This window comes from Brassica rapa, chromosome A02 (assembly GCF_000309985.2).
Source record: "Brassica rapa cultivar Chiifu-401-42 chromosome A02, CAAS_Brap_v3.01, whole genome shotgun sequence".
In the NCBI taxonomy this organism is placed as follows: Eukaryota; Viridiplantae; Streptophyta; class Magnoliopsida; order Brassicales; family Brassicaceae; genus Brassica; species Brassica rapa.
In genome coordinates, this window is record NC_024796.2 from 15,713,889 (window position 1) to 15,741,073 (window position 27,185).

Genomic DNA, 27,185 nt, shown 5'->3' on the forward strand with positions numbered 1-27,185 from the left:
ATGAGGATACAAGTATCACCTAGAAACACTCATTTGGTTCCTACGCTACCAATTCACAACATCCAGTCACTTTAACCACATAATTAAACCCCATGGTTACAGAAGACAAGACCTAAACCGATCCTAAAGGAGACATACACAAGACATCTTTATGGAGCTAGCAGTGATCGCCTAAAGATCAGAATGAGATGCTTGGATCGCCTGACACAACACTGAAGTGCGTATTGTCCGAATGCCTACTTCACACCGGGGTCTACGTCTCCGAACCTTACACCAAAAGGCGGAGCAAAAGCTGTACATACATGGAAAAAACCAGACCCTAGACTAGCCGGATCATACACTTCATCACCAAGCTATGGTCACCAAGGATAAGATTTCAGTGCTTGTCCCAATAGCCACTACATCCAAGGGAGCTTTACCAGTAGAAGCATAAGGCCATTGGTGTTCCTTGCTACGAGCCTCTGCCGCCAGCGGACAAACGGTCCGAAAGAAAACACCGAAAGGTCACTAGGGGTGAAGACAATGAACCTCCAGCTAGTCATAACCACTCGGTTTCTCATGACAGTTCCATCTGTTGGCTTCTTATAATGGGAATCGGGTTCGTGACCAGCAGAATCCTCGCCAAAGGGGCGCGACACCGATGTGGATCAAACCACCGTAATTCTTTGCCTCCCGTCGTGACCAAGCCGAATATTAGTCCGGACTGAAAGACGGTTTGTGATGATAGAAAAACGCAATCAGGATTTTGAATGGGGCTTCATGGAAGCCGAGACTTGCCGTGAGCCCACTAGTCATCATTCGTCACACCTTTCCTCTGCCCGTCTCACGGACTCACGAGGAGAAACAGTCGCGCTGGAGGAGATCTCTACCCCTCTTTACGCGCCATCATCGGCTAGATCTACACCAAGATCTTAAAAAGACAAAACTAGCTCTGGTCAGATCTACAAACCTAAAAGCCGACTCTCCTGACCTCAGCCTCACCAACATCTCGCCGCCACTCCAAACAGGTTCTCCGACTCCGACCAGCACCACGCCGCTCCGGAGGGCCCGACCTCTTCAGAGTCACTTGCATATCGATCCGGTTTGGAACTGAAAGAGAGGAGAGCAAAATCAAAAACCAGGAAGGGAAGAAGGGGAGACTCCGGCAACGCCGAGCGGCGGCCGGAGCTAACTAGGGTTTCGCTCTTTTTGGGTTCTCTCTCTCACACTCTTTTTTTACAACCCCAATTTATTCATTCTATATAGTAGCGGTTCCACGCAGAAACTATGGAAGCAGAAGCTTTAGTTAAATATATAATATTATCGGCCAATAATTTTCAATGTTTCTAGTAGTTCAGTTAGTTAAAGATTGTTGTGATTATGTTGAAGGTATTTGCTTCGGATATAAGTGCTTGGTAGTGCATTAACCAATTGAAATAGAATACAAATGTTTCCTTCGAAACAAAAAGCAACAACAACACAATGGTACAAAAGAAAAAAAAAAGATGAACTGGAGCATTAGACAACAGCAAAACTCAACCCTTGGATTACAAAGTTTATCATCGAGCACACAAAAATCCCCAGAAAACAAACCTTACAACACTAAATTCACACATGACTCAAATAAAAAGCCTCAAGTCACTATCTCGAGAATTGCCTCTCTCATGAGTTAATAAGAGGCATGGATTACTACTATATGGGCAAGAGATCTTCTTTGTAACTTGATCCAGGCGATATCTCCAAAAAATCTTCAACATCCCCATGTTAGTTTCCTTTTCTGCTGATGCTACCTCGCTGTTGATGGTAAATGTTTATTAATTTCAAGGTTAAACACTCTTAACTAAGACCACAAATGTTTCATTAAGTTTGAGCAAGACCTGTGTATATAAGTGTGGTACCGGCAATCTTGAGGTTTTTCCTCAGTGTCTTTTGAGGTCACAGTTCATGATGCAATCCTCAAACATATGAGTTGTCTTTGGTTTTGGCCCATGAGAAATGATACATGTATATCCTCAGAGAGGGCCATCTCGTGTGTAACGAACGAGCAAGAATAAACCTGGCTAAAGATGATATTCATAAGAAATGAGCTTGATCTGCTCAGGGAGTTATGTTCCTCAGCAACAACTGTATCCTAGGCATCAGCGACTGAATTACAAGGACGAGGTTGAATGTTTACCACACCAGACAGTGAACTGGGCACAACATAGTTCTTAGGCAAGGAATTGGACTTAAGACAAGGATTAGGCTTGATTTTAAGGGCAAGGATGATGTAGTCCTTTCTGAAGAAATCATCAGTTTGACCTTCTCCTTGAAAGCTGGAGCTTAGAAGTGAGAGGCCAACTTTTGTCAGAAAATCACCTGTTACGAAATCTGGGAGATGAAGGGGCAGCTGGAGACCTGGGGCTGAAGACACCACCAAAGAATGAAAAATCAAGGGGAGAAGTAGGCTCTTTCCCTGCTGCATCAGCAGCATCAAGTCAAAAAAAGAAGCTAGGGATGCTAAAGAGCGGGCCAATGCTGCTAATGTGTTTGAGATCAACTATTCACTCAACGTATTTGTGGAGTCTGAATTAGCCTCAGACATTCCAATTACGGTAAAACCTCTATAAATTAATAACGTTGAAACTTTGAAATTTTATTAATTCTTATAGCATACAAGCTACCTTCGTTTGGAATCCATTCATAAGCATCTCCGGCTTTATAATAGTATTTTTCATAATCAAAGTGTATGTTTGTGAAAGAACTCGTCGTCTTATGTAAAAATCAATATGATTAACACTCAAGTTAGATGAAGCTGCACGGTTTAACCATAAAAATTTACCAAGTTATACATTTTTACCAATATAGTTATATCAAGTTATAAATTTTAGTTAGTACAATTTTACCTAGTTACACAGTGTTATTTAATTGTACAATATAGTTTTACCAAATTATACAGTTGTACGGTTATAGCTATACATAATTATACATAGTTATACCATTTTGTTCATACCAGGTTTTATTACTTTTTTTTAGTTTTTTTTTAAATCAAAATACTAATTTGATACATTTTTTATGATTATACCAGTGTTTGATTATCCAAATAGATCGAGACCCATTGTTCTCAATGCTCAATTAGTTAATTATGTACACGAATTTGAAGTTAAAGTTATTAATTTTTCACGAATGAATTAATGGAAAAGATAAATGTCAAATTAAATGGAGTTTGAACAAATCTGGGTTGAAGATCTACATTAGGGAGAAAAATGAAGAAAATAAGAAACTTTAGATTTATTGTATGTAAATTTTAGATTTATTGTATATTAAATTTATAAATTAATAAAGTACTTTTAGTTATGAAAATAGATAATAATATAACATTATATATATATATATTTAATATGTACAGTATTTTGGATCGTTTTAATCCACTTTTACCATTCAAACATATATTTAGATCGATAGATCCACTTTAACCACACTTGTACCGTTAAATCTGCTTGATCTACTCTTGTTCTACTCGATCCGCTTGATCTACTTTTGTTCTATTCTATCCGTTTGATCCAAGTTTGACTCATGTATTTGTTATAATTTACTCTCTCTTTCTCCCATTTTTATTTTTATTTTTTTCTTATTTTTTCTTTTTTATTTTCTTCTCATTTACTCCACATTTTTCAATGAGACTAGATTTTTTTCTTGTATACTTTTTAATTGAAACACTGATTGATAGGTTTCAAATCAAGAGCGACAATAGTTTACTTGCAATGGAAATCAATTACACTAGCATTCATTCAACCATGACTTGAATTCAGAATCTGGAAAGTCATGGAACCTAGCGGTGGGCACAGATCACATACTAATGTAAATTTTAGTATCTGCAGTTTGCTTTGTAGTTTACGGAAATCTGATTTTCCGATTTGTTTTGATTCGAAAAAATACGGATATCCAGATAATTAACAATCGGATAGTTACAAATATTTCGTCCACTTTGTTCAATACAAGTAAATCTAAAAAACTATACAAGTTTATTTTTAAAATATCTTTATATAATATTAAACAAATGGTGAACCTATATGTTCCATAAATTTAAATTTTTTTCTTTTTTTATAAAATATAACATTTTATAAAATTGTAACGTTTATAAAGATTTTATATTTCTTTTTTTTTGTCAACATATTTCTTTCTTAATTTAATATTTTTATAAGTAATTTTATAAATGAAATTATTAAAATTATATGTTAAAATAATAATTATATAAAATTATACATTTACAACTCTCTATTTAATTGTAAATATATTTATATTGTATAAAATCAGAGTGGAGAGGATATCTGACCCTAACTTTTTTAGTATTTGTGATTTGATTTTTTTTAACTGATATTTTGATTTTTAATATTTTTTTGCTTCAAAAACTTAGTAAAACCCATATTTTCCTGATCGGATCAAAATGAATAACGAATCAAATCAAATTTAACGGATAAAATGTCCAGAACAACAAATCCAAGAAGAAAAACTTCCCAATTAATGACATTGCACAATTTTATTTACCTACAGTTTCAGATCAGAGACCAACAACCCTCTCTCCGTCATCAGTCTTGTGTATATGGGGAAGTCCTCAAACTAAATCTCCAGAGATGGTAAAAAATCTTTCATTGGTTTGCTTCCACATATAGTGTTATTCATCATCATCAACATCATCAACATCATATTTTTTTCGCAGAGGAAAAAAAAATGCCAAACCCAGTGCAGCAATCGGTGTATGGTTACCTGTCAAAGATAAAAAGAGAGGCAGGAAAGCTGCAGTCGTCGTCGTCCAAATCATTGTCATCATCCAAGAAGTGGGTGCTTAGCTATAAGCTCCACAAAAAGCTCTCCTCCTTAACGAATGTACGACGTCCCAGCAAGACCAGCAGATTCAACGACGACCACCCCCAGGATCCCGGTCAGGCCGCCACCTTGTCCGATATCGACCGTTTTCTCGAGGAAAACTTCAAATCCCTCTGCATCAGAGATGGCGGCGAAGAGGGGGAGGAGGACCACCGTCGGAGGATGAGCAAAAAGAAGGAGAAAAGGGATCAGTCCTCGGATGACTCATCCGACACTGATGAAGACGACTACTATCGTCACAGATTCCAGAGGACATGGGAACCTGCGGTCTACGACTCCCCCAAACTGCCAGATCCGCGGAGGAGAACAGGGAGACTATCTCCACCACCTGGATCATCGGAAGGTACGCCCAGCATGTACACAACGCCGGAGGAGGAGAGACGGTCGTTGAGGTCCCACTCATCGAGCTTGGTGCTGCCTGAGAACTGCATCGCGGTGCTGAGATGCACAGAAGAGCCTCAGGAGGATTTCAGGAGGTCGATGGTGGAGATGATGGAGTCCAAGCTAGGAGGGGGCGAGGTGGACTGGGACTTGATGGAAGAGCTACTCTTCTGCTATCTCGATCTCAACCACAAGAAATCACACAAGTTCATACTCAGCGCATTCGTCGATCTCATCATCTCTCTCCGTGTCAAGGAGAAGAGGGTCACCAGGAAAAGCCTTGAGATGTCGCTCAGTACTCGCGCCGCCAGGGACAGGTTTAGTAAGAGGAGCTATGCCTCTCGAAACTAGCTTGTACAACTTCCCTTCTTTTCTTCATCTTTACATCAAACCATTTTAATTTATTTTAACATTCATGTCTTTCTTCTCAGCCTTTAAAGTCAATGCTTGCATGTATCCAATGAACTTGTTATATTCTTCTGTGTTAAGCTTTTCTTTGACCTAGAGTTAAGATCACTAGCTGCACTGCATGACTTCCAAATATCTTCACACACTAAAAGAGAAACACGTGAGGGTTGTGGGATTTCATGCAGATGTATCTGCTTCCTTGTTATCACTGGAAACTTCCGCTATTTCTGCTTCTCACAGTTGTCACATTCTAGATCAACTATTTCATATCTCCTCGTCACTTAGTTCCATTAGTTCTGTCTTCCTTGAAGAACAAGCCTGCATAACTTGTCCCATTGGCCTTCTTCGGCCCTCTTTTCTCATCCACATCTTTCTTGTCATCCTCATCTTCGCTATACTCACTCTCATAATCATCGTACTCCTCCTCTTCCACCTCCATACCTTCTTCTGCGTTTGCACCCTCATTAGAAACCAATCCCCTTGTCCCAGCCCTGGTTCTTTTCAAGACTTTGACCTTCAGTGATGTCTTTTTGTCACACCCGATCCATGAGTCGCACATGCAGTAGCAAGTCAAGTTTTACGTACCCTCTGAGGGTGCTTGGAGTTTACCCATTACCAGTGCTGACCCACTTTTAACTATCTCAATCGCTTCTCTCACTGCATCGCTTGTTTCCTTCACCCCTGCTCCCGAACCTTCCATCGTGTCACTGATGGTTTTTGATGCAGCCGTTATGGCTCCACCTTCTGAGAGAACAACACGTTGTTCGAAAATGAATCCTCTAGGAGAACCCAATAGTTTTCCTCCTTGTGGAACGGGAATAGGGTGCGTGTGGAAGAGCGCCTATGAGCCCATTGGGTCGTTTCAGAGTGACCCAAGCTTGAAGGGTAACAATGTCACCCTCTTGGATACCCTCTTCGCTTTCTGTCTCACATGTTATATGTCTATTGTCAGAGACGGCATCATCTCTAGTACCTTCTCAATGTCCTCACATCAGTTGCTACCTGGGTTAGCAATTCAGAACGGTCCGCCAAGCTAATTTCTTGAAGCTCTTGGAATGATTTAACCTTCTGAAAATTGGACAAACAACTACACGCTTAACAAGACGAAAATATGACTGCACTTACAAATTTGATAGTATTAATATACCTTCCGTGCTATCTTCTTAACGACCGTGTCACTGAAATGAGGGAGCCACAAGAAAGGCGCAATTCCTTCTGAGGAGACTCCAGAAGACTTCCTTGCACTAAGGGGAACAGCCTGTGATGTTCAAATTTGAGTTAATCTTCCACAACAGCAACCTTAAGCCACTTCTTGACTTTCCATAAGAAGTAAATCTAGTGGGGAAATGAATATTCTAGAACACGTCTGAAATCACCTTGCAGTGCTGGAGACAACATCGCTGATTCACGAGTTAACTAGGCTTGTCTCAACTGCTCCGTCTGTACACATAAATAAAAAAAAAGTTAGTATTTCCGTTAATCAATGTTAGCGTTACAGTTGGCTAATTTAAAATATCACCTCCACTATGGCAGGATGCTGCTTCCAAAACTTGGCTTGCTCTTGCTTCATGTTCTTCAGGTCCAAATTTAGCTCACTCCTAACAGACATAAAGAGCTTCTGCAGAGGTTCATCATCAGTTCTACGAACTGGAATCTCCATGTACTCAGCTGCCTTGGTAAAAAACTTCCATAACTTTGCTGAACAACCAAGATTAATTATAGAACATGTTAAAAAAACAAAGCCTATTTTCATGCACCTATTAGCATCACTCTGAAAGTGTGTATGAGTGAATATACCTTGGGGCCAAAGAGGGATTCATTAGATAATAATATGCAGAAAGAGTAGTTCCCGGTTGATGACCTCGAGAGATAAATAACAGCAATCACAAGGGGCAAACACCAACTATCCACAGAAATAGTATGCCACCGGATGCTCCATCTATGTCAAGGAGAAATCGAGGAAGAGCAATGCCCATTTGAAAGCCCTGTGTCACATTATAATATTTAAGTAACAATAGACTTGACGATGGTGGGAGCCCAAGTCGCAAAAAAAATGCTACATATTTATACCTGTCTGCCATCTGGATGACCATACTTGTCAAAGTTTTCACGGGATAATGGATCAGTCAGCCTGGTATGCTTTAGAAATGGACTCCACAAAATATTTGTTGGCCTCTGCGGAGTTCAGATACATAAAATAAAATAGTGTCAACAGCTGCAACCGTAATAATTAAAAGGGAAGAAGTATGAAAGAGAAGACAAGAAAGCATTTCGACCTGGATCAGGGTTTTTGTCAGGATGGTATTGAATAGACAGCCTTCTATATGCTTTCTTGATATCGGAATCTGAAACTCCAGGTTCCAATCCATGTATACTAAATGGGTCCAAAACTTGAGTCTGTACTACCATCCAGTAAAAGTAAATAAGCAAGTAGAATTTGGTAATAGAAAATTCTCGAGGACATGCAATCAGATGAAGATGGAGAATGAATATTTACCTCATGGCTCATGCTCTTAGTGTGTAATAAATTAAGAAAATCATCACAATCCACAGGAGCACGAGTGTCAAGTTGCTCCATGTAGAGAATATTAACAAGTCAAGAGATCTTGAGAGAAAATATTAACAAGTCAAGAGGTTTCGAAACACAGAGAATCGATATTGAGATTACCTTTTTGAATAAGGATCCTTTATACTTGCCAGAGCGGTCACACTAGAGACACTGACAGTGAATGGTCCTTTGTTTCTTGGAGACAGTACGTCTCAACTTGACCATGGTATAAGGGACCAACGGATAGCTATTATGGTCAAAATGACAATGGGAAACAATGCGCTGTTCTCTTCTGAGGCCCCCCATCTTTAATACGAGAGTCCTAATTGAGCAGTTCTGTTATAATAGCTACAGGAATCCAAGGAGACAAAAAAAATACATGTCCTGCTAGTACGTATATCAGGGCTGGATCTGAGGGTAAGACAATAAATTGAAAATTTGTTCTATTGTTATTGTTTCATGAATAACAAAAAAAAAAAAATACGATTAAGTGTGTTTATATATTTACAGATTCCATATATTTTAAAAATTTATCAACTTTTAAAATTTACATAGATCAATCTCTCAATAAGAGTAGCTTTTGGTTTTTGTATTTTAGTTTACAAAACTTTTGGTATTTCACTTTTCACTTGTTGTAAATTTTCAGTTATACAAAAACTGGTTATTTATTTGAGCATAATATAACAAATTCACTAATAAAAATATGTATAAGGTTTAACAAGTTTATAAACGAAAAGGTTCAAATAACAAGAAAAAAAAAAGCTAAGGTTTTGCATCATCGCACTTCACACACTTTGGGATTAACATGGCGGCTTGTTTTGTGGTTAACAAAGAATAATGGAATTCATTAATTCATTCACAGACGACAATTTCAATATCTCTAATCACAATGGACGCATCACGCATGCATGCATCACTAACAATTACTGTAGAAGAAGTTCAGTTTCGTGTGAGAGCATCTACGCGAGCCGCGACCTCCTCAAAATCTGGGACGTTGTTGGAGGGATTAGCCTGCCACGATGCTGTTCGACGACTCATCCTTCTTAACCCCTCTCCGCTAGCTTTCTCCATCGACTCTGACCTCATGTTCTTACTACTACTACTCACCAAATCTTCACCAGGCGCTGCTGGGGGAGGCGGGTTCGCTAATCTTCTTCTCACTGATCTCGGCTTTGGTCTCCCCGCAATAGGAGAGTCTGTTTTTGAGATACCAACAATTAAATTATTACTATCAATTATGATATATAGTGCTTTTCTTGCAAAATAGATATATGTTGTTTTTACTCACCAGTGTCGTCGAGCAAGAGATCAGACTTGGTCATTTTCTCTGGAAGGCTTTCCTGTTTCTCGATTTTGGGTTTGTTGTTGTAAGACGTAGGCATGATGAATCTGTAGTAGAAAGGTTTGTTTTCTGGATCATCCTCCTTCTCTTCCTCCTCATCAGGGCCAGAGACACAACTCTCGCTTGTACCCATGGAGTCGTCTTCGCTTCTTCTACTCATGGACTTGCTATCCAAAGAGTCTTTTCTACCATGAAACGAAAGGCCGTGTCTGTTTTCCATCGTCTTTCCAGGAGTATTTTGCTTTGTTTTTGTTTTTTGAGGCGCTTCATCAGCAGGTGGTGTGTAGAGCCTCTGCTCTAAAGACTTGGCGTCCCATTTGATGGAGTACTCTACGGCAATCTCCTGGAGCAGCTTTACCTTCATTTCCTTAGAGGGGGGCTCCGCTTTGAATCTCTCCACAAACTGCAAAGCAGATTCCGATAAGAGTCACTCAGCCACAAACTACTATAGTGTTTTGGCAGCGTAGAGAATGTGTAATTAATATACCTCAGGGTTCACATACTGTTCAAGTGAGTTAGTCCCGTATCTGTCACCAAACAAAGACCTGAGATCGCGAAGCTCAGGCACTTCAGAGACTCTAGCGGCCGCATATACAAGGGATGAGATCGCCTCGCAACACTCCTCAGGGCATTTACTGTAACACCAATACATTTTTTTTTAACATGGATGATGAATCCCAATTCCAAAAGAAAGTAAAGGCAAGAGAACGTGCTTTGATTAACTTTACCTTGATTTTTGTAAGAGGGATACGTTGGATGCAACACAGACACAGAATTGCTCCAACAACTCATAACATGACAACCTCCTTTTCTCCTCAATAAGCCCTTCTGCCTGTCATACACATTTGTCATCAAATTCATACCTATCTCTTTGCTAATGTGACAAACAATTGATTGTGCACGCCACAACAACAACAAAATAAAAAAGATGATTTCTCTAGGTTGCTTGAGAAACAATTCACTGTGTTATTATAACCAGCTGGTGACAGCATTAAAATGAAATTTGTTTCTTTTTATTCTTCCATTGCATCCACCTGTGTATACCAGAATAGAAGGAATTTATGAAAACATAGTTGACCCCCTTTTTTTTTTTAATTGTTCAATTTTTAAGATACATAGTTTTTTTCTTTGGTGCTGGCACGTTCGGAGAACCAATCATATTCTTACGCAACCCATTGAACGATACAGGGGATACATGATTACTTGTTGGTTAATCAGCAAAAGAATAGATAAACTAATCAAAAAGAAAGTTACCCTGCCGTATGCATTGTAATCGAGGTTGTTGTTGAGAAGATCGACAATGTCCTTCTTCAAATATTTGCAAACAGAGTTTTTCTTTCTCTTCACCGTCTCCACTCTTGTTTTCGTTATCTTGACCAAGTACTTGCTGAGGTATTTAAATTGATTGATGAAAAGGATCAACACATACGAAAAGATGAAAAAGGGAACACAAGAAAAGAAAAGACTTACCATTTCGTATAGAATTTGGGTTTAAACAGACCATCAAACATTTTGCCTTCTGAAATTAACAGGGATAGATGGAATTCTCCTTCTTGTTTTTTTCTTTTTGTTTCTCGTTTTGTATTTTTTGTTCTCTCTCTTTCGTGCAAGAGAAAGAGAGAGAGATAGAGAAGAAATGTTGTCCTTTTGGGAAAGGAAGGAAGGCTTTTATATATAGAAAAACAGGAGAGAAAGAGGCAGAGATAAGAATGAAAAAGAAACGACTTTTCTCTTGGCTGGGTCTAACATGAGATCCCAAGAAACGGAACTTGTTTCTCGCAAGAAAAACCAAGAAGCTGAGAGAGAGAGAGACAGAAGAATATGATGCTGTTAAATGGGCAAAATTGCGCGCGCTTTCAGGAGAGCGGTAATTACTAAAACAGGCCTAGTGGAGTTTCTAAGAGTAGGCAGCTGACCAGGGTTAGTTTCGGAATTCAACACTCTATCCAAGCCAGTAATAAATAACAAATCTATTCATGGCTCTCTCCCAAAATCTTATTTTATATAATAAAGTTGGCTTGAGTCTCTCCTTATGCTGTCACATCATCAGTATGCATAGGACATTTTTCGCCACGTGTCACTTCATTAAATTTTAAATGAAATCGATTTTTTCGTTCTGAATACCGAAACCCATTATGGGCTCTACGACAGCAGGACTTCTGTTTGGGCTTATATCATGTTGTTTTCTCAGGCTCAATGGTTTTGTGTGTGAGCTTACGATCCCTCTTCTGCTTCCTGTAATCCAAGATTAGGGTTTCTGTAATCGAAGAGCTTACCATCTCTCTTCCACTTCCTCGGCCAAGTAACTCTCGGGAGTTATGTCATTCAATGAGAAAACCCAAAAATCCCATGAACTCTTCTTTATTGCTGCCTTTATTTGTTGTTCAGTAGCTATCTTCAGCATCTATATATATTTTCGATGTGGCTTCCCCGTTTCCCATAGTCTCCGCCTATTACTTCTGGACTGAAACTCTCAAACAAGATCTTCAAAAATGGCAACTTCCAGCTACACTTTTTCGAGTTGAAGACAGGCCGGTGAAATGATATTGTTCAGACGAGACTTCTCCGTTTTTGGGCGTCTCAGAATGTGAAGAAAGGAGGTCAATTGATGAGCATGGATATGCTACTGCTTGATGCCAAGGTATTTTTGTAACTGAGATCTTTTTTGATTAACTATGTTATTATCGAAGTTGTGTTCAAGATGTTGTCTGAGTAACCTACCTTCTTCTCAGGTGACGATGGTTCAGGGCTTCAGGCATCAAGAAATGTACACCGGCTGAACATCTTCTAACAGTTATTGAGTGACAAGAAGCAACCGAAACGTCTTTATGGAGATATCCGAAACGGTTCAAACCAATCCCAGTGGAGCACTTCAGATTTCTGAATTATGACCAACTAATGGTACGAGCCAACACCAATTCTGATTTACCAGGTTAGATTTAAATTCACACTTTTAATACTTCTCAATATACTACTTTGATACAAGACTTACTAGCTTTGGTTATATTTCCTCCATAGATATTGTTGGCCAAGTAAAGAGGACTAGAACTACATACAGGGAAGGAGACTCAGAGTACAACACATGATGATTACCATAAGCATCAAAAGGTATAAACTCACATACAGTTTTTTTTCTATTAAAGTTTAGCCAACTTTCTTTATTATTATCATGCAACTAGCTCGAATTCTTAAATATATAGTATGCCCATCTATACTGAAAAGTAATGTTCTAGCTGTCTTCACTATTTCGTGATTTGGTATTACTATATACAAACTGCTTTTGGCCCAAAGAAAGTCAACATCATATCATATGTACTATCATATGTATGTTTTATGGATAAACGTGAAACCATCTCTAAATAAAAACTGTTATGGTACAAGAAACCGAACACGTCGTCGTACGAATGCAGGTTCCAAATAATTAATGAGCATTATCTCTGTAGAACCCATACATTTGTATAGATTATACGTTCCTTTCTTAATTAAATAATTTGAGCTGTCATCCTAAATTATAATTTGATCTTATCTTCTCTAATGCTTCGAGCAAATATAGAAAGCAACTAGGTCTATGTGTCGACATGCATAAAAAATTTCGCAACTGTCGTTCCAGGAACTCAAATGTATGCCTAAGTGTGTTTGAAGGATTGGCGAAAGCTCTTGATGAAATGAGAATTTCTATTGAACCGAAGGTGGTGGTTGCCACAAACTTCAACCCTAAATTGAGAGTAAGCAATTAACCACCATTTCTGAAGCATGATATAGCTGGTCTTAAAATGTTAATTGACTCAAGTTTTTTTCAGGTCGGCTCTTCCTGAATGCAACCTCTCCAATCCATTTCTATTTTAATAATGACAGTGGTGCAGGTAAAAGTTATCTTGAGAGGTAATGACTTTCACCACTATTTTCTACATAAGGAGAAAACCTTAATAGTCCAAACCCACTGACTGAAAGCGGTTCTTATTTAGGACATGTGGCATTGGAAAAGGCTCGACCTCCAGCCCTACAAAATATGGGGGTGTTGAGAAGATTGAGAAACTAAAAAAATAAGCAAATCAATATGTAAACATATTTAGGAACTAGATGTAACCAAAGATATAAAACTCCGCGCAAAATAAAACATCATTTGTTGTTACATAATATATACTATATATTATTATTTAAGGCATTATTGAAACTATTTATATATTGCTTTAAGATATAACTTTTAATAATTTTATCACATTACATTTGATTTGCAATTGATTTAGTTTGGAGATGGGTGTATTAATTTATTCTCGTGAAAATTAGTTATTGTAATAATATTAAAATCTGATAATCTTAGAAATAAAATATTAGTTATTTTTACCTTAGATTTTCTTCAACTATATAAAACTGAAATATAAATCAAATAGAAAAATATAAATATTTACTTTTTTCTTAATTTCTAAATTTAATAATTTTGTGTTCTCTAACAAAAAAATGTTAGTGGTCTTTTCAACTCAAACCAACAAAATTTAATAAAATTTACAATATACTTTTAGAATAAAAATAGATTACATTTATATTTTAGTAACAAAGTAAATTTAAATTAAAATATTTTAATATAAAATCATTTTAGTTTAAAATCACCCGCCCGTAGGGCGGGACTGATATCATAATCTATACTATTAAATCAAAAACTCCTAATATAATTCTGTCTTTGCTTTTCGATATTATTTACAAAACCATGCCATTTATTTTTTGAAATATTTTTAATTATTTTTGCCAGCTATATATTCAACCAGAATCATCATGCATTTTATGACCAATCACTTTACAGTTTAGAGTTATATCTCTCACCAATCACAACACTCATCGAAACAATATCGTTATATATATAAAAATGAGTTTTTCTCACCTCCTTCCTCCACCTCATCATATAGGATAGGGCATTTTAAGACATGTGTACACTGTTAAATTTTTTTTCTCAAAATTGTGTTTTCAATTCGGTTTTTATGGCAATCAATCATCACTCCCCACTACTTTTGCTTCATTGCTTTTTACTTCGTTTTCATCGTCGCTCATGCCGATATATGGAGGCGTTCTGTGAGGCTTCACCGAGAATCCAACTCTCGATTCTTAATTAGAAAACCCTAAATCGTTTTAAGTTAGCCCCGAGGATGGTAAATCAACAGTTCCATTTATTTGAGCTCAAGGCTGGTCGCTCATGCCAATATATGGAGCCATTCTGCAGGCAGAGTGTTGTCAGGAGGCTTTTCCGGTTCTGGAAAACTCGAAATGTGAAGAAAGGTGGGGAGTTGATGGGCTTCATCTGGTACTGCTAGAAAGGAAGGTAACGAATCTTGGTCTTCATTTCGCTTTAATAACATGTACTCATTCCTAAATAAGGTGATTACGTGCTCTGTGGAATGGTTCACAGTCCACCTTGATTCATCTCTGAATCAGTGTACATCGACTCAATACTTTTAGAAACATTTTGAAGCAATGCAGGCTGTATGATCTAAGTGGGTTTGATGTAACGAAGACCAACCAAAGCTTCCGCCTTTCAGACTCCCATGTATCAATTCGTTTTACAGACCAGACAAAATTTCATGAGTTGCCTAAGAACAGGGGCTTGATCCCGATGGAACTCTTCAGGTTCGGGGATTACGATCATTCAATGTTGTTGGCTAACACAAACACTGACTTGCCAGGTAATTCATTATTTTCCCCATTCATACCTATCATGTAGTCTGTCTAAATGTCCATTTTAGTTGCCTGCAGATATTGTTGGTGACGTGTTTTGGAATTAAACTACCTACAATGAAACAACCCAAAAAACGGAGAGTATTAAGGCAATAATACGCATTCTAAGGTCTGCCCACCTAATCTCTTCTATGTTGTTAGGCTACTAACGAGAAATGATGGTTTACTTTTTAGAACCGAGTTATTAATCTACTCTTTCATCGCGCAGGGAGGTAAACGTTTGTCTTAGTATTTTTGTCAATCTTGCTATGCAACTCCTTTATAAGTTGGTTATCCATGGCGTGGAACCACGGGTTATTGCAGCTACCAATATCAATCCAAAATTGGCTGGAGGTATGCATGTCCTGGATTAGTAATATGATTTACAGTTTTACATACTAAATCTTTGATCTTATTGCAGGACGTCCTTTACTAAATCCAGCCTCAGTAACCCTTTTCTAATTTGCCGGTGAGTGTGAGGCCATCACAAGTTGCGTCTAGGGGTAAGAGTTTATGCATTTAGTATTTTTATCATTTTTGTAAAGGTGTTATTATGTGTAGACCCATCGTTTTTCCTTTTATTCATGTTGGTGAACATTGATGAGGGTTCTTCCTCTTCACCCAAAAAAAATTACAGTGGTCAAAAATTTCGAATCATTTGACTGTTTTGGAACTGAATTCATTTGTCCTCAACTCCCTTCCGCAGGTAAACCTTTGTAATGAAACCCATCCTTCTTATTAGCTTCCTCTGACACACTGATGTTGCTGTCAATACCACTTGGAAATTGGAATCACAATAGAAGTGCAGGTTGAAGACCTCCCATGAGAAAGGGGTAAAGATAATGGTCTGTGTCCGGCTGTAAGAGATGACGTTCCTTTCGAGGAGTCCCCTGTTGAAGATTGTGGACCTCTGCAAAGAAGCCACATAATAGTTGAACCCCAGAAGATCAAAGTGAAAGTTGGAGTTCTGGTTTTACAACTGCTTCTTTTATCTTTAATTCCCAACGTTTAATAAGTTGTCATTGAACTATATTGCAATGCTTTCTGTTCTTTTGTTTTCTTTTTTAACCAGCCTTACTAATTTCTCAACTGCAATGCAGTATTTTAAACCCCTATTGAATTGTTATAATGTTATGAATATTAGTGCCAATTATTTCATATAATGTTTCAATTAAGCACTTGGCTTGCCTGGAATAGTATTCTTATTTCCTTTTGACAACCTTCATTTGTCAGGTCCATGTAACATTTTCTTTATTCCTTTAAGATTGTCGCACTTGGGGCAAAACAATGTCATTGATATTAATACCAAATCCTTTATACATAGTTTTCAGGCATCTTGCTGGCTTAAAGGTAAAACGTGGTATTTACAATTCTGCTTGAAAGATTGAAAACCAAAATAGATTAGTTTGCAATTTATGTTACTATGACAAACAAATAAGGAAAATTGTACCCTTCTATTAGCCTCAACTTCGAAACAAAGTAAAACATTACGGTCGCTAACCACTATTAAATGGATCGGGAAAAAAATATTTTCTCTTTCAACATATTTTTATTTTTATATTTTTGAACAAATATTTTTACTAAGACCACAAAATAAATTTTAAATTAATTAAAAAATAAAACATACGAATCCGGCGCGTAGCGCCGGAAAACCACTAGTATATCACAATTATAACTTTTAAGCCCTTATAACACTAATTGTCGTAAAAAAAACATAAATCCTAACTATTCAAACCCTAAAACATAAATGCAGAATCATAAACTATACAAACTTTAAACCTTAAAATATAACGAAACCATAACAAAAATTAACATATAGTATCACAAAATATATTTGTCTTCATACCAAAACATCCAGTGCAGAACTTGTTGGAAACAATGTTGGACATGTTGGAATCTTTGAAAGAGCCCATGTCCGCACCACATCTTGCACAAACAATGTCGCCGGGTATCCCTCGCTTATGCAGATTTTTCTTGACTGCTATACACCCTGTCACCAATTGCCATAGAAAATGTTTAATCTTTGGTGGACACCGTATTTTCCAGCAATATGCTTTCAAAATATCCACTGTGGGTCCAAACACTACTGGTGGTTTTGCCTTATCTGGATATATCCTTTCAATCTGATATCCAGATTTAACCGTGTATTTTCCATTATTTGTGAAATGCCATCCATCCTTGTCTGCTATCAGAGTTCTACTCAATGGTATACTCTCTATTAATTTCACATCCTGTGGATCCACCAAAGCCTGAATCGCCTGCGAATTCCATCGTCGCAAATGAGGATCAATAAGCGCCTCCACTGTAAGGTCTGGGTAAAGATTGTGTTGATTTTTATTGGCTGGTCTCGGGCGAGTGGTTGGGAGCCAAGGATCATTCCATACTGATATAGAAGATCATGTTCCCACCCTTTTGATTAGTCCTTTGCTTACCAGAGATCTAGCAGAAACAATACTCCGCCAACCATATGACGGAGAGTATGAACGAATCGGTTCCAGGGGTGAAGCATTCCTGTAGTACCGACCTTTAAAAACTCGAGAAAATAAAGTATTTGGCTTTTCTATCAGCCGCCATAATTGTTTACCAAGCATCGCAGTGTTAAAGTCAGTGATATCTTTAAAACCTAAACCTCCATCTTCCTTACTTACACATACTTTGTCTCATGATTTCCAATGCATCGCTCTTGTACTACCACATGGGCTCCACCAAAACTGTGCTACCGCACTCGTCAATTTTTTTGCAGTAGCCTTGGGTAAACGATGACACGACATCACATGATTTGGCAAAACCGTAATCACGGATTTGATAATCACCTCTTTTCCTCCTTTCGTAAAGAACTTAAAAGTCCAACCATTGACCCTATTATTTAACCGTTCTTGAACAAAGACAAAAACTTGTATCTTATAACCCCCAAGACTCTCCGGTAATCCTAAGTATGTTCCCATTCCTCCCAGATTTTGTATGCCCAAAATATCTCTTAGCTCCTGTCTGACAGATTCTTCAATTTTGTGTCCAAATTGAATTGAAGACTTATCAAAGTTTATTAGTTGACCCGAAGCTTTCTCATATTCCTTTAAGATCCTTAGAATAGTATGACACTCTTCCTTTTTAGCTTTACAAAAGAAGAGACTATCATCCGCAAAAAGCAGATGAGATATTGAAGGGCATGCCCTGGCCACCTTTATTCCTGTTAATTGTTTCTCCCTCTCCGCCTTCTTAATATTTGATATCAACGCCTCGGTACACAGAATAAATAAATAGGGAGATAACGGATCTCCTTGACGTAAGCCCCTCTGTGGTATAATAAGTCCTCTAGGTTGGCCATTTAAAAGAACCCGATATTGAACTGATGATATACATTCCAACATTAGTTTAATCCAATGAGCATGGAACCCCATTTTTTGTAATAATGCCTTAATAAAGTCCCATTCAACCCGATCATAAGCCTTACTCATATCCGTTTTGACTGCCATATACTTTCCTTTACACGCCTCATTAGTCCGTAATCCATGAAACATTTCCTGTGCTATAAGGATATTATCAGAGATCAGTCTCCCTGCCACAAATGCCGATTGCGTTTCTGAAACTAGGGAAGGTAGCAATACCTTCAACCGTTGACACAAAACTTTCGAAATAATCTTATACCCTACATTACATAAACTGATAGGTCGCAACTCCGTCATCCTTGTAGGTCTCTCTGTCTTTGGAATCATGCAAATATTAGTAATATGTAACCTTGTATCCATTTCTCCAGACACCAAAAAATCATTCACCATCTCCACCAAATCTACTTTAATAATATGCCATGAATGTTGAAAGAACAGAGCTGTCATACCATCCGGTCCTGGAGCCTTCTCTGGATGCATCATAAACAGAGCCTCTCTGACCTCATCCTCTGTCGCTATCCTCAATAATCGTTGATTCATCTGTGGAGTTATGCCCGGTGTTACCTTTGAGAGAAAATCATCAAACTCCGATGGAGAAGTTGTAGTAAATAATTCTTCAAAATAATCAACCGCAACTTTCTCTACTCCATTATTCTCTGTAATCCAATTTCCCTCAACATCATATAGGCCTACGATCCTATTACGGACCCTTCGTTTCTTAGTTAAAGCGTGATAGAATTTTGTATTGAGGTCTCCAGATGAATACCACATATTTCTACTTTTCTGATGCCAGTACTCCTCTTCGTCCTTGTATGCCTCTTGCAACTTCCTAGACACCTCCATAATATCCTCCTGAGATCTAGTATCATCTGTTTGTACCTCTTCAAGAGCTTTCTGTAAGTCTGATATTTTTTCCTTCCCATAAGGTGGATTATTTTTCCTCCATTTGGCTATTTCATGGCGGCAATTACTAATTTTTGCCACTATACCAGTTCCTGTTCCTTCACTATTATCGGACCATCCCATTGTAATTGATTCCAGAAGGCCTTCTTGTCCAACCCATCTCTTATCAAATCTAAACTGTCCTTTTCTCCTGAGAACTTTATCTTCTAAGTAAGCCACCACTGGGCGGTGATCCGATGCCACCAACCCTAAATATTCTGTATACGAACAGGGGAATAGCGTGTGCCACTCCTCATTCGCTAATGCACGATCTAAACGACATCTGACCATTACTGCCCCTTTGCCTTTGCCTCTTCTTCCTTGCCATGACAACTTATTTCCTTTGGCAGGAAACTCCAGTAAACCACAATTCCTTATCATATTGTTAAAAGGAACAAATGAGTTCGCACTTCTCAAAGCTCCACCTTCTTTTTCATGATTTCCTGTGATCTCATTTAAATCACCAATAATAAACCAAGGTTCGGATCGCGAAATTCCATATCTAGTTAAACGTTCCCACACTTGTTCTCGTAGGTCTTGAACTGGATCTCCATACACAAACGTCATATATACCGTTTTCCCAAGAGCCACTGCTTCCACATCTATCATTCGATTACTTGAATATAAAACATTAACCTGATACTCATTATTGTAATAAAGCACTAGTCTACCACTTCGTCCCACTGGATCCACTGTGACCAGATTATCAAATCCGAAATGAGATTGAAATTTCTGGACAAACTCAAACTCTTGCTTTGTCTCCGTTAAAAATAAAAAATCTGGCTTATATTTATGCCATATCTCCGTTAAATAACTTATAGTCCACTTACTTCCCATTCCTCGGCAATTCCAACTTAGTGCTCTCATTTAAAAAATATATAGAAAGGCTCCTTTGAGCTGACAAAATTGGATGTAATGATACCCTGAACTCTCCAACCCCCATAGTAAAAAGGCTCTCCGCCACATTAACGCCTTCAAGCTTATTAACTTTACTATCTCACCATCCCATAATAATTTTCCTTGAAACCTCCAAAGAAAACACTTGTGTGTCCCGTGATGAAATAAAATATTAGAATGGTCTCTAGCCAACAACAAGTTCCTAATTTCCAACCATCTGTTGTGATTCGTTATTCTTCCAAATACCATATAAGATCCCATTGAAGCACCTCGAGCATCCTCCGTAAAGCCTTTAATACGTAACAAAAAAATCTGTCTAAAGTTATAATTTAAATAAATTATAAACCTCCTGCTCCATATCATGAGCTAGAAAATATTACACCAATTCATAAAACCCATTAAAAGTGATCCTTTGTGGCATCGGGGAAACTCCAAAACATAAGGCCATGATGATCTAAAAATTCCCATAATACGTTGTTTATAAAAGAACTTCATCCATAACAAAACCATATGTCCAAGTACCCACTTTTGAACTCCATATCCAAGTCCAAGAAAATCTCTATATCCCACTACTCGCTGATGACCTCCATGTCCAAATCCAACTAATGCGCGATGTGGCCGTCTTCGGTTTGATGAGACCAGAGACCACATCTGCAAGCTCCTTCCATGATCCATTTTCAGATTCCAAAAAACTTGAGAACCATCCAAAGACCAATATCTCTCCTTCCACCTAAATATATACCAGTACAGTACCAAGTCTCTCATAGTCCATATCAAACATATCCAACGAGAGATACAAGAAACATCAAAAACACCAAATTTCTTCCAGCATAAAACCAGAACCAGATAAACTAGAAATACATAAACCAAACGTCCAACCCAATGCCATAAAACTCCAAGCCCCAAAAACAAAGAAATGCTCATATAGCTTATTGATAAAAAAGAATGAAAAACTCCCCAACCCCACCACAATACTTCCTGAGTCTTAAACGGTTTGGAAGAGGAAAGTTTAGGGTTTAATGGGCCCTTATCCTCTGTCTGCCTTGCTCCATCTCCTTCTCCCCGACCCTTCCCTGGCTTAGCAGGATCATTCTTTCGTGGTGGAAGCACTGCCTGGACAAACCTCATCCTAGAGGTCCCTACTGCGATCGCCGTCATTCTCTTGAACAAGGCCTTGCGTGCTCCTTTCTTCTTCTCCTCATCTCCTGCTTGAATACTCTGCTCTCCAGTCCCCCCCTGCTCATGCTCCTCTCTCGTGATTGATATTCCGAATTCCTCATCTTCTCCTCTGATCGCGTAAAAATCCCGATCCATTGAAGCCCCCTCATTGTTCTAACCCCGTCAATGCCATGTTCTCCTTCGAAAACCCTTGATTCCAATACTTCGTTATGATTCTGTATCCCTCCAATCCTATCATAATGATAGAGATCAAGTCGACTCCCATAGACCCCCGGATCCCATTCGAAAATCAACATCAAACCCCAAGAAACCCTAGAAACAGAAAGACGCCGTCGCCATCGCCTTAGAGAGAAAAGGTTTTTTTTTTTTTCCACTTGTAAAGAACTCTAAAGATTAAATCAATTGGAATTGATCCTTCAATCATTTCATACTTATGCGTTTTAATTGTAACACCAAAGATTTAAAAATATTTTTGTCATTTAGAGAAACCGTAAAATTTGGATATAGATCAAAAGAAATCGGTCCATCAATAAGTGCTATCTCCAGAAAATGTTATCAAGAAATTTGTAGAGATGCATATTGGATTGTATTATCTGTCAAATCTTCCGTCATTTGATACCAGCCAAGACTATATATATATATATGAATTCCATGTAAAATACATAGGTAATGGTGGAATCCTAGAATCCACGAAGGTATATCTTTAGATATAGTATATAGAATTTACAATAGTTATCCGGCATGATTACATAGAAAAAATACCTCAGGTGAAAAGAAGTTACAATAACAATATATTGGCAGTATTGCATCATGATGTAGTAATCTGTGTCAATCTGTATCCGTGTGTTCGTCTCCTTCCTGTCTATCTGACTCAATAAGCATGAGAACAACTTGTCGCATCGATGGCCTCGCGACGGGAGACACACTCGTGCAAAGCAATGCTATCTTCAACACATTGAGCATATGAGAGACGATTCTCTCGTCTTCTAGCTTTAACCGAGCATCAAGAACTCCAGAGGACAACGCATCTCTTCTTATGTAACTCCTTACCCAACTCACCACATCTCCACCTTGGTCTATCGGCTGAACCGGTGCTTTTCCGGTTAGCAGCTCCAGTAGAACCACCCCGTAGCTATAGATGTCAGACTTCTCGGTAACTTTCATGGTATATGCATATTCTACAAAGTTAAAAGTTTCCATTAAGTCCCTGTCAATTAGAATAATATATTCGCTTAACTCAGATTTCAGATTTTTAGAATTTGCAAAAATGTCAATTTCGGTCCGGGTTAGTTCGGTTTCAGATTTAAAAACTAAAACGTAAATAAAACTATTTTCTTTCAACAACAAAAAATAATTACTTTTAATTAATAATGTGGTATAAATGCATTTAATATAGTTTCACTAAATATAGATCCTCGATGAACTTGAATAATTGATTCGTTTTTTATGGGTTCAGTTCAAGTATTAACAGTGAAATCAAATTGTAAAACTAAAAGCAGTAACGTTACCTGGGGCAATGTAGCCATAGGATCCAGCAATGGCCGACATGGATTTTGAATGAGGCATATCAATCACTTTAGCGAGTCCAAAATCACCTACATGAGCTTCAAAGTTGTCATCAAGCAGGATATTATTTGATTTTATGTCACGGTGAAAGATTCTCGGCTTGCAGTCATGGTGTAAATAAGCAAGACCCTGAGCTGCACCAAGAGCGATTTTAAATCTTTTAGACCAATCCAAATTCCCCGAAGGATCATGTAGTATTTCTCCAAGGCTTCCTCTGGGCATGTACTCATACAGAAGCAGATTTGATCCTTGGTGGTTGCAGAATCCATGTAGCTTGACAATGTTACGGTGCCTGATATTCCCAAGAGTTAAAATCTCTGCTCTAAAGCTATTATCGACACAGCCGCCTTCGTGGTTCGATGCTAGCTTCTTGACAGCAAGGGTGTAACCCGCGGGAAGAACCGCCTTGTAGACAGTTCCACAAGCTCCTCTTCCAACCACGAAGCTCTCATCAAAATTATCCGTGGCTGCAACTAAATCTTGAAACGTGAATCCTTCCTTTGGTGGGAAGTAAATGTCCAGAGAGGTTTCAGACGATTTCCCATCTTCTTGAATAGAAGTAGCGACAGTCGTCGTCATCGGGCGTCTGATGAGGTAGACAATGACAACGATAAGTACAAGAGAGACACCACCAATTGCAGCTGCAGTGATGGCTATGATTTTGCTGGTACGGATCCCTCTCCGCTTGGCGGTTGACTGAGAAGGTGAAGAAGGCTGTGTTTGGATACATTGGTCGAGGGGAGGGCCACAAAGACCTTTATTGCCAATGAAGCTAGAAATGGACATGTTACGGAGAAGCGGGATAGGGCCAGTCAAGTTGTTGTATGAGAAATTGTAACCAAACAAGCTGGAGAGATTAGCAAAAGAGCTTGGTATTTCACCAGACAAATCGTTGTTGTTGAGGAGGAGTAACTCAAGCATAACAACATTACTGAGCTGAGAAGGTATCTCTCCGGAGAGCTTGTTGAAACTGAGGTTCAGTGCTATCTGCAAACCGGTCAGACTTCCAAACTCTCTCGGGATGCTACCGAGGAACAGATTCCCGCCCATTTGCAGCTCGGTTAAACGAGACAAATTCCCTAGAGCCAAAGGTATAGTACCCGAAAGTTTGTTATTCGACAGCTTCAGAAGCTCAAGCTGATAAAGAGAGCCTACGTCGCTTGGCAAAGTTCCAGAGAAATTGTTGCAGCACATGTCAAGTCGCTGAAGCATCTTGCATTTAAAGATTTCAGAAGGGATCTCTCCAGTAAGCTTATTAGATGAGAGATTCAAGGTCCCAAGCTCTCTAAGTGTGCCAATCTCTCTAGGGAGCTCCCCAGTAAAGGCATTGTCTGCTAGCTCCAGCCTTTGCAAGGCGAGGCAGCTTCCGACTTCTCCGGGGATTGAACCACGGAATTTGTTTTGTCCCAACTCAATGGCTGTGAGATTAACTAGTTTACACAAGTTCGACGGGAACCGGCCCACGAGGTTGTTACCGGCTAGACGGAGTTGAACTAGAGTTTTGCAAGTGGTGATGCTAGTGGGGATGTTGCCAGAGAGGTTGTTTGCTCCCAAGTTCAAGATGATCATATTGGAATGGAGGCATAGGTAGCTTGGGATTCTTCCTCTGAGATGATTATCAGACAGATCAAGAACCCAGAGATTGCTGTAGACGCCGAGTTTTGGCGGTATGATGCCACTAAGAGAGTTCTGAAACAGCTGCAGCATGAACAGCTTTCTTAAATACTGAAACCCCAAAGGAATAGGACCAGTCAATGCATTGATGGAGAGATCAAGCTTTGTTAGATTCTTCAAACTAGTAAGCTCCACAGGGATTGTACCTACGACCTGGTTCTCAAAAAGGTAAAGAAGCTCAAGCCCTTGTATCTTCCCAAACTCCAACGGTATCTCTCCTGTCAAACCGTTCTCTGAGAAATCTATCTCAACTGCACTTGAGAGATTCCCAATCTCTCTCGGGATCGTTCCATTCAACATGTTTCTGTAAAGGTATAAATACTCCAAAGACACAAGATTCCCGAGTCCTTTTGGAATAGGACCGACAAGCTGGTTCTTGTAGAGAGCAAGAGTTTGTAAACTTGTGCAGTTTGTAATTTCATTTGGGATCAACCCTGACAACTGGTTTTCCCAAAGAATCACCTGTGAGAGTTTCTTGAGCATACCAATCTCTTTCGGTATCTCACCACTCAGCTGGTTCTGTGCAAGACCAAGCATGACCAAGCTCTCACATCCACCAATCTCTGAAGGCAAACTTCCAGAAATCATGTTCTGACCAGCTCGGAAGCTTGTTAGTTTCTTCAGCTTGCCGATGGAACGAGGCAATGACCCACTGATGTTGTTGCTGTAAGTCACAAGTTGAGTGAGAGACAAGAGGTTCCCAATCTCCATAGGGAGAGACCCTGTGAATTTGTTGTTGTATATGATCAGCTTCTCCAAAGACAAAAGCTTTCCTATTTCCACTGGTACCTCCCCTCCAAACATGTTATTGTTTAATCTAAGATTCACCAAGCTTAAACAGTTCCCTATTTCTTTTGGAATATTCCCTGATAACCCATTATATGATAGATCCAGATCCTTCAGATGAACCAATCTGCCTATGCTTGGTGATAGATTACCGGAGAGAGCCAGGGAGGAAAGATTCAGTGACAAAACCTCTTGGTTGGAATAGTTGCTGCAAGTCACACCGGTCCATCCACAAGGCACAGAATCATTTGAATTCCAGTTTTTCAAATTCTGCGAATCATCCACAAACTTGCTCTTGATGTCAAGAAGATATTGACCTTCTAAATTCAACCCTCTTGTCTCAGAGATCCAAAGGGTTAGAGGAAGGAGAATACACATGGCAAGAATAGTAAGCTTCCTCATCATCTCCTTGACGATTCATTCATCCATTAAATCATCCTTACAAGACATCAAACAAGATGTTATTATACCATAAGACTATTAAAAAAAAACTCAATTCATATGGGCATAACTAGAATACTGGAAAGAAGAAACCATGGATCTAAATCAAAGACACATACCTCTGAAGATTTTAGTCCAAAAACGCGACTTTGTTGAAGGGAGAGAAAATTAAAAAGAGAGAAAGAAAGAAAAATTAGAGGTACAGACCTTTTTCTCTTCCCAGGAAAACAATATTTAAACGAAATGGTCAAACCATGATTAGTTTTTTTGATCATTAGAAGCTTTGAAGTTTGAAATTCGTTTTTCCCGCATTAAAATAATCTCTAAATCGTACTGGCATGCGTCTTTTAATATTAGTTTCAGAAGCTTTCAAGCGTAATGGCAACTTTGCTTTTGTTTATTTCAAGTAAAAAAATGAAGAAACTGAATATTCGTTTTGTCTTTGGAGCTACCAAAAAAAGAAGTTAAAGCTAATGCATCATTTGCGTAAAAACGAAGATTTAAAACTTACCTTTTTTTACAAAAAAAATCAGACATGGCCGACATGGTACGAGATTAAAACCAGGTAATAATTCGCACCTTGAGTGGATTGTGATTATTATTTTTGTTATTTTTAATAAAAATACATTAAATCTGTTTAATCTGAATATTCGTTTGGTTTTAAGTTTTTTTTTTTGTTTTTAATATTCTAAAATATAATTATTAGTTTAAATTAATATTCATTTTAGTTTATTCGGTTAAAATGTTTGATTTTTTTGGTTTTTTCCGGTAAAAACTAAAAATTAATATTATTTGTTTATTTTCATGTTATGAATTTTAGATAGTCGTCATGTCGAACCAATAGTTTCATATTATAGTTTCTAAACAGATAATAGTTTAAAAAAAGAAAAAGAAATTATTAAGACAAATCATTTCACTACAATTTGGTCGGTAGTGAAAGAAGCATTAAGAAAAAATATTTCAACTTTCAAAAAAATTAGATACTTCAATTGTGGTGAATACTTAGTTACAAGGTGCTCACATCAAGGTGCACATGCATGTGTATGTAAAAAGTATATAAAATAGTTGATAAAAATATAAAGATATT

At 38.2% G+C, this 27,185-nt stretch overlaps 3 protein-coding genes and 1 pseudogene across 4 annotated transcripts; 1 reads left to right on the forward strand and 3 right to left on the reverse strand.

Annotated features, from left to right (window-relative positions):
• Positions 1 to 17: 17 nt before the first annotated feature.
• Positions 18 to 9,010, forward strand: LOC103853287 (transcription repressor OFP14). The gene is made up of 3 exons (XM_009130210.3): positions 18 to 1,804; positions 1,921 to 4,595; positions 4,679 to 9,010. The coding sequence occupies exon 3, from the start codon at positions 4,690 to 4,692 to the stop codon at positions 5,575 to 5,577; it is 888 nt and encodes a 295-aa protein (XP_009128458.2). The 5' UTR covers positions 18 to 1,804; positions 1,921 to 4,595; positions 4,679 to 4,689; the 3' UTR covers positions 5,578 to 9,010.
• Positions 5,855 to 8,989, reverse strand: LOC103853465 (annotated as a pseudogene).
• LOC103853288 lies at positions 8,887 to 11,378 on the reverse strand. The gene is made up of 6 exons (XM_009130211.3): positions 10,995 to 11,378; positions 10,779 to 10,911; positions 10,253 to 10,356; positions 10,012 to 10,159; positions 9,471 to 9,927; positions 8,887 to 9,378 (listed from the first exon to the last, which is right to left on the reverse strand). The coding sequence occupies exons 1-6, from the start codon at positions 11,033 to 11,035 to the stop codon at positions 9,122 to 9,124; spliced, it is 1,140 nt and encodes a 379-aa protein (XP_009128459.1). The 5' UTR covers positions 11,036 to 11,378; the 3' UTR covers positions 8,887 to 9,121.
• A 9,907-nt stretch (positions 11,379 to 21,285) lies between these two features.
• Positions 21,286 to 26,878, reverse strand: LOC103853291 (probable leucine-rich repeat receptor-like protein kinase At5g63930). Of its 2 annotated transcripts, XM_033285660.1 has the most exons (3): positions 26,218 to 26,878; positions 23,140 to 26,095; positions 21,286 to 22,809 (listed from the first exon to the last, which is right to left on the reverse strand). In XM_033285660.1, the coding sequence occupies exons 2-3, from the start codon at positions 26,060 to 26,062 to the stop codon at positions 22,460 to 22,462; spliced, it is 3,273 nt and encodes a 1,090-aa protein (XP_033141551.1). In that variant the 5' UTR covers positions 26,063 to 26,095; positions 26,218 to 26,878; the 3' UTR covers positions 21,286 to 22,459. The 2 variants fall into 2 exon arrangements, with proteins under 2 accessions (XP_033141551.1, XP_018511963.2); XM_018656447.2 differs by having other exon boundaries at positions 23,140 to 26,878.
• Positions 26,879 to 27,185: the final 307 nt, after the last annotated feature.